Source organism: Hippoglossus hippoglossus, chromosome 5, assembly GCF_009819705.1.
Source record: "Hippoglossus hippoglossus isolate fHipHip1 chromosome 5, fHipHip1.pri, whole genome shotgun sequence".
Lineage (NCBI taxonomy): Eukaryota > Metazoa > Chordata > Actinopteri > Pleuronectiformes > Pleuronectidae > Hippoglossus > Hippoglossus hippoglossus.
Window position 1 is genome coordinate 3,736,688 of NC_047155.1, and position 14,476 is coordinate 3,751,163.

The following is a 14,476-nucleotide window of genomic DNA, read 5'->3' on the forward strand; positions in this document are numbered from 1 at the left end:
AGCTCAGCATTTCATGAGCATTTTTTTTTTTTACCGGATCATCAAAACATTAATAAACACAGTGGAAGGCGCATGTTGAGGAAGCAAAGTAAAGTAATGATAAAAATCATCTTTCTTTATAGGACTTTTTTAAAAACCCTCCTGTTGTCATTTCAAGTTACAGAAGTGGTTTTATGCCTCATGAGGAAATAACATTAAAGTCCACAGGGCTACAGAAACAGTGCTGGTTATCTGGTCTTTCTCTCATTTAACAGCTGCAAATTCAACAATTTGAGTGAATATTTTAAAATATATATATCTATGTATATATATATATACGTATATTTCTCTTTTGTTAAGTATAAAATATTTGTTTACGGAGATTTACAAAGATATCAGGTAGAATTTCAGGCTGAGTTACATGATAAAATGACGCTAACATGGAAAAATAGAACAGTTCAGATTCACTACACAGAAAACCCATAATATACAAACATTCACATAAAAACTATGATATAAAGACGCAGGAATTCATTGTTAGTCAGTTTGTGAAGACACGAGCTGTTGATGATGAAACTTCTTAATTATCCTCGTTGCAAACTGATAAATAAAAAAGAAGTTTGGCTGAACGGTTCAACTTCGACCTGGAAGTAACTGCAGTGGTCGAGGATATTTCAGTGATAAGAAGCCGATATGTTAAAGATCACTTCACTTGGTTTCTTTTCTCATTTCTTCTTCTCTTCTACCTTTTCTCTCCACTTCCTTCCCTCCCCCCCCCCCCCCCCGGTCACCATCTCACTTTTTCTCTGCCGCTTTCGATTGCACGTTTCCTTTGTGTGGGATCAACCTGTAAATAAAGTTGGACGACACATCTCTGCATCCGCCCAGAAATAAAGTTCACATATCCCAGGTACAGGTGGCGCCATATTACGCTTTTGATGTCACTTGGGGGCCTCAGTCTGACGGTGGTGTAGAGCCAACGATTATACACGTGCTCGACCAATCACGAGTCAGCCTCAGCTGTCAATCAAGACTTACACTAACACTTCCTGAAGGAGGTGTGAGTTTATGACCTACACTGCATCCAGCCACCAGGGGGTGATCAAGATGTTTTGGGTTTATAGTTTGAGAGCTGTCATGTCGTCCATCTTTATAAACAACCTATTATTTAAACCATGAGTAATCCACGGCTATGGAAGCCTTGAATCCTAATAATGAGATATTTAGTCATTATTTTAAGAACGTTTCTCATTAGAATAACTTGCAGTTAACCCTAAGGGGCAGACATGTGCACCCACACACAGCATAAATATAAATAACAGAAGCCAAGAAGAATCTCGGCGGTTCGTTTACACAGGATTGAAAGTGTTTAAGTCATTTTAAGGCAAAATCCTGATTATTAACCATCCACCCACATGTGATGTGTCCCCCCTCCGTCACTTCCTTCATTACAGTGTCACCGTCCCGTTGCCCTTTCACGGCTCCGGCTTTTTGTCTGATTATAACCTTCAGGATTCCTCAGGTCTGGCGGCTTTTTTTTTTTTTGCCAAACCAGATCTGAGGTGATGCCAGAGTCCAGCTGTAGAGTCTCTTGTCTGTCCTCAGCAGCATGTTCGATTTCCCTACTCTGTGATTAGTGTAAAACGTGAGCTGTGTCTTTAGTTTGCTTCGGTCCATTTCATTGCTCGGTCCCTGACATCCTGCTACGAGTCCACGACACAGGCCTCTCCCTCTGTCTGTGTGGTCGTCTGTCTCTCCAGCCATTTGTCCATTAATGTGTCTGTGGCCAAATCCCCCCCTTCCCCCCCCTCTTTTAGTCTCTTGGCGAGGTCGCTAGCGATAGCCAGCGCTCCTCCCTTCAGGAACCTCACAAAGTTCTCGCCAACCAACGGCCCCATGGCGTACATGCCGGGCCCCTCTGCTGCGACCACCTTGCTCGTGAACGGGTCCACCTCGATCGGGTTCCTCCGGCATGTGATCGGCTCTTTGGTGTTGACGCCGAGTTTACGCCCGTTGTCCTCCAGAAAGGAAAGGTTGGGATGGGCGCCGATAAGAACCAGAGCCTTGGAGACCTGGACCACTGTCCGCTGGCCGGACTCGGACTCCAGGATGCACTTTCGGTCTGGTCTGAACGCCACGACCCGGTGACACGGGAAGCTCAGGTATCCCGAGTAGGAAGAGGGGGGCGAGGAAGGGGTGGAGTCGGTGTTCTGGGCGTGGTCCTGTGGGGGAGGAGTCGGTTGGTGCTGCTGCTGAGTCATCATCTGGTGAACCTGGACGCCAAAGGACACAAAAGCAGAGTTTTCATCCAAATCATCCTTCAGTTAAATAACTGATGTGTCAGTTAGCAGGTTAATTCATTAACAATTATTTGGATAATAAATTGACTTTTTATGTAATTTATCAAGCTCGTGGCTTCTCTGCGGGATTTATAAAACCAGGTGGGGTTCCATGACTTTATAAAAGTTATAAAAGTTATTTAAAGTTATTAAATACACACATGGAAACAGCAGACGTTTCACATTACAGAAATGATTGATTGCTTATCGGTCATTTCAGCTCTGGTATAAAACACTCCTCAGCTTCAGGGTCCTCTCTCCTCACCTTGTGGTATTCTGGGTAGAGAACTTTGGGCAGCTGGTTGAAGATGAGACCCGGGTCCGTGACTGACCGTCTGAAGGCGTGGTAGACGGGCGTGTTGAGATGGTGAGTGGCCAGCACTGCATCAGCCGCCGTGAGACCCGCCCCCACCACCAGCACGGCGTCCGACGTCTGGTCGAGCTCGCCACTCGAGATGGCCGCCTCCAGCTCCCAGAAAGAGTGGCAGACAAATGGCAGGGACTCGCCCTCCACGCCGAGTCTGGCTGGGATGTCGTGGGTCCCCGTTGCCAAAACCACGTTGTGGGCCAAGAGTGAGAAAGGAACCTCGTCCGAAACAGAGGAACCGTCTAACAGGAGGAGACGGATGAAGGTGGGAATGTGGCTTTTTCTTTCATTTTCACACTATGACATGAATCAGCAGAGATTGAACTCAGCGTACCTCCCAGCTCCTCCCCCTCGCGGCGCTGCAGTCCCGTCACTCTCCAGTAGGACGGCGACCCCTCCTGGTTGCTGAGCTGCCTGGTTACCGAGGTGACGGTGGTCCCGCAGGCGAAGCTCTGCTCCAGGGACATCTGGGAAACGTAGTGTTGATAGTAGGAGGCTATCTCGGCTGGTGTGGCGCGGTCGTTGCGAACATTTCTGGAATAAAAGGAACACGAAAAGACAGTTTTGTTTAAATACAACACAGGAAAATGTTATATATTATCAATGTATCCAAAATAACACAATTATATAAGAATTTAAAGAGTGTGTTGTAAAACTACTGTTAATTGAAAACAAGAAGTGGAACAGGAGGAGTGTTATTTAATCACTCATTGTCATTGTATGTAAATCAACGATGTTTCACCCGGTTGTAAATAATCAAATACTAATTAAGACCAAACTTTGCAGCTCAGTGTGATAAGAGCTTCCTTAAATGATGGAAACCATTTTTTGGGAGAACCTATTTGCCGTGTGACTCGGGCCGAAACGAGGAAGTGGAAGTGAAAACAATCTTGTCTCTGATTTAAAGTGACGAAGCTGTGAAGACACACGTGATGCGAGGGAACAAAGTTTGACGTTGTTGTCGTGGACGAACGAACCTGCGCTTCTCTCTCATCCAGTCCTTCAGTTTGAGTCCGGGAAGCTCCATCCAGTTAGCCAGGCTCAGAGTTAGCATGGAGCCCTCCATCGCCTGGGAACAACACACACACACACACAGACACACACGGTGTTGATGTTGATTAAGCCCTTAAGGTGAATCTACAGACACCTTGTGTATTCTGCATTCACCTGAGAAAGAAAAACAAAGCTTGTTTGAACACATTAGCATCAGAGTGCGGATCACAATGTTCGGCCTCACGGGACTTGTTATCGTGACTTCCGTCAGACTTACTGTTTGTGTTTAAGCTCAGGCTACAGTGTCGCACTGAGAGAGAAGAGAGTTGAGTAAGAGCTTGACTTGGTGAGTCGTCAAGGCGTCGGATGAGGTTGATTTTATTTAGCTGTGGCGGGTTGACGTGGAGAAACCAGTGGAATCACTGAACTGGGTGCGTTTTCTACAGCCGACTCTGATCTTCTCCCGGGCTTTTAAATTCATTTTTATTCCATTTCATTTAATGCTGATCGATGTAATTTTATTCCTTTTCAGTATTTCGTGTTGTTTCCTTATAATTCCTCAGCATTTTGGTTCACTGCAGTTTTTAAATATGCTATATCAGCCATTCCCAAACTTAAGAATGCCGCGGCCCAATTTGAAAACTGAAAAATTTGTGCGGCCCACCCACACCTTTAATCACAACTATATAATCCACACACAGGACTAGAATCAACTATTACATACATATTATTCATTTTATAGCTAAAATAATTGTATATGAACGCAGGCATATGCAGTGCAAATCCAATAACATCCACATTTAAGCGTAACAATTTGCAAAGCAACCAATGAAAAAAAACATGAAGTGCAAATAGTGGATTGTTAAACATATATTCTTGCTGTTTGTGTAACAGAGCACAACAAGAATATCCGGGAGAAGACGAACACATTTGAGGCGCAACCAAATATACTTAAGGTCCCAGGGTCTTGTTAGCTAGCATCTCAGCACACACACACACACAGGCTTGGGGGTTGTCCTCTGGGCCAGCGACAGGTCCTCACTTGAGTCCTTTCTGCGAGACATCTATTTAGTTTTGAATGATTCAGTTGGACTTCCTGATTCCCCTTCGTCATCAGCAGCTTTCCTCTGCTCCACTTTGCTCGACCCAGCTCACAACAAAGTTCTCCCTCACCTATGATTCCCCCGCTAATGATGCGTTCAGGTGTTAATGTGACGGTCAGCAAAAACAACGACACCTGCTATATAGGTCAGATAAAATAAGAACAACGTGGAATTTATATCTCATGTCTTTGTTTCATTACCTGTGGTGATTACTTTTTTTTAAATCAATCATAAATGTTTTGTGGTAATCAACGCTTACTTACAAATCTGAAACTTTTTTATCTATTTATTTTCTGATGACCTCTCACGGCCCACCTGCAGTGGCTTCACGGCCCACCAGGGGGCCGCGGCCCACACTTTGGGAATGACTGTGCTATATAATCAAACTTGACTTGACCACAATGTCTATATATATATATATAAAAGTAATAAAAACTAAATTTTGGAATAAAATATTTGATATATTTGAAATATTAAAATAAAGATATATAATGTTGAATTCCAGCATAATGAGCTGATCATATTCCTGCTCTGTGCTGTCACCTTAGCATGTGTGTGTTTGTACAAGTGCAAAGATCCGTCTGTGTGATGCTCACATTTGATTCGAGGACCCAAAAATACATAAATAGACGATTTACAAAAGATTATTAAGTTTTTTTTTAACTCTCTGCTGACCTGATCTCATTGGTTTTCCCTTGCATCACAGCAGATGACATAAGAATCATCAATAATCTGTGTATAATCTATAATTCCAGCAACGTACATGCCAGGCTCCTCCAGGTGGACCCTTCCCCAGCACCAGGTGTGGGATGGCCCGCTCGGGCTCGAACCTCCACTCCAGTGGAGAGGTGTAGTCCAGGCCGAAGTCGCTGTCAGGCAGCAGCAGCGAATCAAAGAGCACGGCCATGGGATTGGTCGACCGGCCTTCCAACCCCTCACACAGGTACTCCAGATCCTAGAGGAAGAGACGGTGAGATGCACTGTGACTTTTATACTTTCTCTCTTACAGAAAAACGACCGGCTGCACGTGTGTGTGTGTGTGTGTGTGTGTGTGTGTGTGTGTGTGTGTGTGTGTGTGTGTGTGTGTGTGTGTGTGTGTGTGTGTGTGTGTGTGTGTGTGTGTGTGTGTTACCTGCTCCAGCAGCGACAGGTGAGGCTGCTCTCCCAGCTTGCTGTGCAGCAGGGGGTTGGGGTGCGATGCCCCAGGCGACAGGTAGGGGGTGTAACCTGACAGCAGGTATGACAGACAGATGCCTGACGGACCGTTACCTAGGAAACAGAGAGAAACAGGTGGGGTGAGTGTAGCTGAGCAATTTCCATTGGTTTCTAGCTGCACTGATAATCCACATAATGCTCTGACAGTGGAGTTATTGTGTGAGTTATTGTGTGCATATTGTGCGTCTCTAATTGGTTGCTGTGGTTACAACTGCCGTTTGTTTGTCGTCCGTCTTAATGTATTTAAAGCTGTAAAACCTTCAAAGAGAAGAAAACTCAGCTACTGTCATCACAGACTAGGACAGCGTTAAAACTCGATGGACAACCAGACAATCACACGCGCACACAAAGGCACGCACGCACGCACACACACACACGCGCACACACAGCGCCATAAAATATCAAATTTGCCTAAAGTCTCTCATTTGCCTACAAGTGATGAGCAACAAAGCCTCGTCTTCACAGAGACAAATACACACACAGTGCTGTTGTGTTTATAAGAAAACAGGAACTTTTAAAGAAGCAGATTTATTCTAATAAAGTAAAAGGCCTAACAAACACTTTCTGCCTCGTTCCAAAGTCCCTTCACAGGTTTTGCCCTGAAAAGACAGAACGAATAGGGACAGAGTTCATAACTGCACCTTTAACAATCACCGGGGAATAGAAATATGTTGCTTTTTATCTTTGTACATCTGTGGCGATAAGGATCTTATAACATCCCTGACTCCTGCACTTCCTGCTGAGGCTGAAGCCAACACTTTCTAAAGTCGTTTTCAGACATGAACTTCGTCTCATGTGAAGAACGCACCCGGATCATTCAGGCGAGGAAAACTGGAGGAACTGACTCTAACATTTGTGCTCTCACATTGACACAAACATCCAGACTTCAGTGACATCGTTACATCTCACCACCTTCTTTGCTTTGCTGCTCAAATCCTACAGCACTGTAAAAAGACGCTTCTGGGATGTAACTAGATGTGACTACACTCCCTCTTAATCCATCGCAGCCAACAGCGTGTCTGTGACACACGACTCTCACGCTTGTGTCACAGTTTCCCGACCAAGCGGCTCACAGGAGTGAACTTTACTGTTCAATGTGAGTTCAGGTGCTCGTGAGAAAGCAGGAAAACAGACTTGAAAAGAGCCTTGTGCCATTTCACCGTTAAGTAATCACAACACACGTATCATAGCAACCGCAAAAAGCACAACGAGCTGCTGCGCCTCTGAGGTTTCCTGTGACATCACCAAAGCGATGAAGTGCAAGTATGTGTGTGTGTGTGTGTGTGTGTGTGTGTGTGTTTGTGTGTGTGTGTGTGTGTGTCTTACCAATTATCACCACAGGCACAATCTCTCCGGAGAGAACTTCTTTATCATCGAGATCCATTTTGACTGAAAAGAGAAAAACCTCATTGTTATTATAACTCTGCAACATTTGAGTCGGTTCTATAATCAGCACTTTTATCTAAGAATGAGAGTAAAGGTGATTTAGTTAATCATTGCCAGGTCATGTCACTGGTCACAATGGTCAGTCAGTATATTTCCACTGTAGGACACACACACACAGACACATACAGACACACACAGACACACACAGACACATACACACTTCCTCTTGGCCTCAAAGCTCAACAAAGCAAAGCAGCATGACCTCAAACAGACACCCAGATACGTTGGTAACACACACACACACACACACACACACACACACACACACACACACACACACACACACACACACACACACACACACACACACACACAGGAAGAAATGAAAGAGGAAGATCTTTTTAAAAATCCACAGATATAGACAAATATATTTTTTTTAAATTTCATTTCTTCTTGACTCTTTAATTTCTACTGACTGTGGCAGATGATGAACTTCCGTTTATTTACAGACTCACTGCGAACAACCCCGAGTTTGTTTAAAGAATCAGTTATGTCACATGGAAATATGTGTAAGTCGAGGAGTTGCTGAGTCATTCCACACAGGACAGGACACGGGCGTTGAAAGAATTTCTTTGTTTCAGCTACAAATAACTTTCAGATAAATGTCTTGACACGTCACCTACTACGTCTTTTGACAATGACTTGGTTTTGACCTTGAGTTAACAGCCCTTAAACCAACAGACTCTATAATAACTGAGGCTTATGATCTGCTGTAACCGAGCTCTGCCACATGATACAGGTCTTTCAGATGATCACAGGATGCCGGCAGCCGTCAGATCATATTTCACAGCTTGCGATGTACAAACAAACACCACTGTTCTCCCACAGTCACCAAACTAATTCATCTGCATCAGCAGCTGGATTAAACATCTGGAGGTGGACAGAGCTCGAGGATGTGAAAGCTGTCTCTTGCTTTATGTAATTTTTAATGAACCACTTGTTGCCTGACTGATTTATCAGTTGGGCAAACACTATAAGTTGATATGGAACCTTTCACAGAGAGATATGCACGACTATTACAACTTTTATCATACAGAATAAACTGTATAATATATGTATATGTTTATTTTCTTTATTCGTGTTCCACATGTTCGGTTGTATTTGTGTTTTGTTTATATATTTATAGTTATTTCTAATAGAATTAACGGTTAAACTTTGACACTTTAAGCCTCTATTGAATTTGAAGTTTGAAAACCACCTCGGCCGAATGCAACAACTTATGCAAAGTGTTGGAGGCGGCAGGAGGTTTGAACTCATTCGCAAGTTCAAGGGGCGGCGCTGAGTAGCTGTGAGCGTCGGACAACCTGCACAGTCATGCTTACACAGGCAGAGGGAGAAAGGTACAGAGAGGACGAAGGAGGAGAAGGAGGAGAAGGAGGAGTGTTGGTGGAGAGGAAGACTGACGGGGGAAAAAACGAGGAATAGAGAGGAAAAAGTGGAAAGAATGAAGTGGAATGAGTGAGAGAATTTGGGACGAGTGCAGATGGTTACATAAGGTCAGAGCGGACGCTGGCACAGAGCCCGGCCCTCTGCTACACACACACACACACACACACACACACACACACACACACACACAGACACACACACATACTGTACACAGCGGCATGCAGCCCCACTAGCCTACATGTGGAGCGGCTTTCACTCTCTGGCAGAAAACTCTAAAGTGTTTTCCAGGAACCAGCAGCGATCACCTGATTTACAGTAAAGACCCCACCTCATTATCGTCTGAGTCACTGGAGCCCATTGTTTTCTGTTCTGTGTTTATTATTGGAAAATGGAGGAATGAAGCTGTTTTTTTTTTTTAAAACATGAAACTTGGTGAAAATCCCAAACTAGGGCTGGGAAATCAACCCAAAATGTCTCAGACCAACATTTATGACCCATAACTGACTTGATATTGCTGGTGTCTGTTAATTTGGTTAATGCTTTCCCCGGTGCGTGCATTTAGGAACTTTAGGTTTCTGACAGGACCTTGAAAACACGGCTCAACACAACCACTCGTCTTCTTCAGCTTCAAATCCTAAGAGTTGTCACCTTGCCGCACTTTTAGTTTTCTTTGAGACTGAAGTCTGCCACGTCTCTTCTTGTTTTCACCCCAAAACACACACGAATACACACACATGCTGACATTTCATCTCCATCAGTTGAGCTTGTCACAGATGAGCGGCTCAGTAGGTCATAATATAATAATAATAATAATAATAATACTGCACATTAGTAATGACCCAACCTCACCGGCACAAGTTGCTGCTGCAGGCTACTTCTCAGATTGGAACAACCGGTCCCAGTGACCGTTCAACTGGTTTGCACAATATCAAACTGGTTAAAGTTCCTCGACCAGAGCGGACTGTAGTGAACCAAACCAGTCCTGCCACTCGAGTTACATTTTTGATGCTGTGAAGGAATTCAACTCTGGTGTCCAAAGAGGCAAAGATGCTAAAATGATTAACATGGATACTATGTTCTCGTAAACTTTGAATTTGACAGATTCTGGGTTTTTTGGGAACTGCATACTTAAGTACTGCCTACTACCTACTGAGTTAGTATTTACTGTTTTCTACATAGTAAATAAACGGTTGAGTTTACACTGAAGTACGCACACAGTATCCCAGAGAGCATTTTGCATTGGCCAGCAGCTACAACAAAGTGAAGCATCGCTCGTGACTTTTGTAGGTTTTAACGTGTACATGCTCATTCCAAATACCTCTTATTTAAATACCACCTGCCTGAATGTTTTGAGAAAGTATTTAATCTCCTGTTTTAACTCCGATCTGTCCATTGCATTGAGTTTTATTCACCTGATGCAGACAAATGTGTTCTCTGCCTAATCCGAAGGCATCATATCTGCTCACAACCACACAGCCAAACAGGCTCCTCGCCTCAGATTCACTTGTGATCTCTGGTGTAGGGATGTGCACGTGCAGACTTGTGAAACTAGTTTCCTCCTCAACAAACTAAACTAACTCTCTGTGAGAACTGTGTCGTTATCTAAAGTTTCCTCGTGGCACCATCAGAGCTGCAGGTGCTGGAACACACACACACACACACAACAATTTATTACCGGTTTATTAAAACCAATAAACGTCTTCGACAACAGTGACACAGCACTTCTTCCCTCAGCGTGCATGTTCGGTGTGTCAGCACTTTGTGAATTCAGCCTCTATCATTGCAACACAATCACAACACTCCCATGTAATAAGTTGAAGTTGTGAATCAGCTGGAAAATCCTCCCTTTTAGTTTGGGGGCCGAATTTAAAAGTATCACATTATCTCTGTAAGTAAGTAAACTTTCATTCATCATTAGAAATGTTTACAACAGGTGCTGCTGTTATTGTTAAGGATATATTTACATCTGTTATTATCATTATTAGAACTGTTCTTCGACCCCCCCCCCCCCAATTCTCTCAGATGCAGCTCACCTTCACCTTTGCTCGTCGTCTGTGTCCAACGTCAAGTTGTACTGTCAACGCACGGAGACGTCTGGAATTTTGTTTGGTTTTTTTCCAATTAGAAGTAACCATATATATGGAAGAGCAGGGGTGGAGCCTAACCTGCTACCTGCACCCATTGGACGCTACAAGCTGTCAATCACACAGTCTCCACGCCCCCAAATGCATCCAGGGCTATTTGACTTTAAACAAGACCATCATTTACTAAATGAATATCGAGCTGCAAAGACTTCAAACTTTGGCATTAGCTTCCCTTTGTGGACCCACTAGAGTCCTCACTTCTTTCATCCGGTGAAGGAACGACTCTTAAAACCTGAGTATAAGTTCAAATTGAAGAGAAGACCCGGCCCTGGTTGTTGCTTCTCTGATGCTAACGTAGTAAAGGTCTTTCTCCAGGTGCGGATGTTGCAGGAACACGGACACAGCTCTTTAGTTTCGGCTCTTTTCATTTTGAACTCCCACCTGACTCCACGGCTGCTCCGTACGGCACCTGCTCCGGCTCCCTCCTGACCTCATCCTGCAGCCGGCCCATCTGCCACGAGCACCGGCCAGACGGCTAATGACATTTTAATTATCTTCCATTTGAGAACGGCTGCTGGAATCTGTACAGCAGTCTATGGAATTAATAGAATTATGATAATGTGTGGTCTGCAACATAAAGCTTTAAAGCCACTGCGCTGACAATTAATTATTAAGTTAATGTTAGTTCCTGAGTGTAGTTTGAAAGTAAATGTACTTTACGCGTGTAATTATTACTCACTGATGTGAGCTGTTAAAATGCTACTTTCAAAATAAAGCATTCGTCATAATATTAACTCCCACAAAGCACAAGATTAATTCAAGTGTGAATTGTGGTGTTTTGCATTAACTGTACTTTTATTTGTGATCTAAGCAAAAAAGCTCAGGGACACAAAAGATGAAATAGTGAATCATATTTGTGTTGATGATGTAATTACACTTTAATATATTAACATTGTTAATATACTTTATGTTCTCCTCCACTGAACCCAATGTAAAAGTGAAGTCATTATAAATAAAGTTTTATATGAGACTTGAGTTTCAATTCAGGGGAGGGGGGGGGGGGGGGGGGGGGGGGGGGGGTACAGTATCACCCCCCCCCCCCCCCCCCCCCCCCCCCCCCCCCCCCCCCCCCCCCCCCCTCCTCATCCTCGGCTGACCTCCATGACGCATGTGCGGCAGTGATGTGCGCGGAGCCGCAGCGTGCACGCTCGCGGCGCCTTGTTACATATGATAGACTGGATGAAGGTTACTCACGCACACGCGCACACACAAGTCTCTTCCTCCTGCGTCTCTGCGTCTCTGCGTCTCTTCGTATCTTTGTCGCAGACTCTCACGCGCTCATGTCGCTTTGTTCTCTCCTCGCGTGAGAACGTGACTCCGGGATGTGTGCGCGTGTCACGTAGAGCTCGAGCTGCCGCCCTCAGCCGCGCGCTCTCAGGTTATATACCGCGATGCGCAGGCCCGGCCTCCGACCAATCAGCGGCCAACCCATCGCCGGCACGCCCCGCCCCCTTCTGGCGCCGTGTTGTAAAACGCAAGGATCGTCTATGGCGGCGAGATGCTGGAGACACGCGTGTGGCCGAAGATAAGGAAGCCGAGTGCCAAGTTGTTGCATAACAGTCGATAGGGCTGGGTTCGAACCTGTGCAGGCAGGGGCCCCAGACTCCCAGGGGCCCCAGACCCCCAGGGGCCCCAGACCCCCAGGGGCCCCACACACGACAGATTCCCTCCATTTCATTGATGTCTGCATAATCTAATCAGAAATGTGTATGTATTATATAAGCATATATGTTGCATATGCAATTATAGAGTATATCTATATAAATGTATTATTACATAATTTATTTTATTACATTTTCTTGTTCTTTATTTTATTGTAATCAATTTTAAAGTAAACTAAATATATCTATCTGTCTGTCTGTCTGTCTGTCTGTCTGTCTGTCTGTCTGTCTGTCTATCTATCTATCTATCTATCTACCGGCTGCACAGAGGTGTGTGTGTGTCATCGTTCATCCAGTTTTATTTAGGTCATATTATATAAAAAAATTAAATTCTAATTTAGTAAGAAAAAATATAATGTTCTTTGGTGACGGTGGTCGGGTCTGGAAATGCAAACAGAGTGAGGCCTCTGGACTTTCTCCTCCTCTCTGATGGCCAGACCCTCCGTGAGGCAGAGCCCTGAACAACAGGAGTTTGGTCAATGTTTCCAGAAACCTCTTTCTGTGACGTTAGCAGAATAATGTTTATACCCTTTCATCTGAGGGTTGGTTTTCTTTTACCTTTATTTCTTAATAGCGTTTTTTTTACTGTTGCTGGGAAACGGGAAAGTAAAATGTCTGTCATCTACAACAGACAATTCCCGCCCGTGTGGAGTGAATCTGTTAAATACGTTGGTCCAGGTTAAACTCTCTCAACATCTGTCTGATAGAATGCAACGAAATTAGGTACAAAAATTCATGTTCCCCAGAGGACGCACCACTGAGCTTGGTGATCCTCTGCATGTGGTTCCAGAATAATTCGAAAATCTGAGTTTTCAAGTATTCTGTGGTCTATCTCATTGTCATCTACTCAATGGATTGACACTAAAATTGATTAAAAATAAAACATTCATGTTCTCCAGAGGATGACCCTTAACGTTTTTGACGATCTTCTGCATGTTGGTCCAGAGCAATCAGCTGATGAAAGTTTCCAGGTTTGCAGTAAAATATCTCAATGTCGATTTAATGTGGCATTAAATTCAATAAGATCATTCATTCTCCCCGGAGGATGAACCTCACTCCCTGGGGCGATCTCCTGTCTTTTCATCTCAGACAAACAGCAGGTTTACATGTTTGCTCTGCTTCGGTTTTCAGGAAAACGTCTCCACAACTTCTGGAGGCATCGTTCTAGAATTAGTGACATGTATTCATGTTCCCCGCAGGATGATTTCAGATAAATTAAATGATGCCTTTTCATCATCAGGCTTAAAATATAGTACTTTTGTTTCTATACCTGTGAAATTAACTTCCTTAATGTTATTTATTCAAAGGGGACAGTCCACACTAATAAACATGGGTGTAATATTCATCTGTAGTCACTGGACAGATGCTACAAATTCATCCTAAATAAAGTTGAAATTACAATGTTACCCATTTTTGTGAATCAAAATATTATTCTTTATTTTTCTTTATGTCTTTTATAACAAATTTGAAGCAACTTTGTGCGTTTGTATTAAAAAGTTACATAAGAAGGTTGAAGGTTATGTGATCGAAGGTTGTAGTTATGCTGTATTTTCTATATATTTGCATTATTATCCTTACACTTAAGTATTGCATGTTACTCATTATTACTAACTGATGCTTATTTTTGACTGTTGCTGCAAATTTCTTATCTTATCTTATGACCTGGATATGATTGTTAAAGTTTAAATATCTCATCACAATGGAAAATAGTGTTGGTTTGTTTATTTTCATAAGTCATATTTTAGTTTCTGTCCCGTAATCATCTTGATCTTGACATTTTCCTCCTGGTGTCCCAGTTTCATTTGACACAACTCTGAACTCTCAGCGGCTCTGGTTTCTG

General features: G+C 43.6%; 1 protein-coding gene across 3 annotated transcripts; it reads right to left on the reverse strand.

Moving 5' to 3' along the window:
* Window positions 1-329: 329 nt before the first annotated feature.
* osgn1 (oxidative stress induced growth inhibitor 1) lies at window positions 330-12,343 on the reverse strand. 3 transcript variants are annotated; one of them, XM_034584560.1, is made up of 8 exons: window positions 12,174-12,343; window positions 7,323-7,385; window positions 5,914-6,050; window positions 5,545-5,736; window positions 3,663-3,754; window positions 3,020-3,219; window positions 2,584-2,927; window positions 330-2,252 (listed from the first exon to the last, which is right to left on the reverse strand). In XM_034584560.1, the coding sequence occupies exons 2-8, from the start codon at window positions 7,378-7,380 to the stop codon at window positions 1,683-1,685; spliced, it is 1,593 nt and encodes a 530-aa protein (XP_034440451.1). In that variant the 5' UTR covers window positions 7,381-7,385; window positions 12,174-12,343; the 3' UTR covers window positions 330-1,682. The 3 variants fall into 3 exon arrangements, with proteins under 3 accessions (XP_034440451.1, XP_034440450.1, XP_034440452.1); XM_034584559.1 differs by having other exon boundaries at window positions 12,170-12,343; XM_034584561.1 differs by lacking the exon at window positions 12,174-12,343 and adding an exon at window positions 10,834-10,856 and having other exon boundaries at window positions 7,323-7,387.
* Between the last annotated feature and the right edge of the window lie 2,133 nt (window positions 12,344-14,476).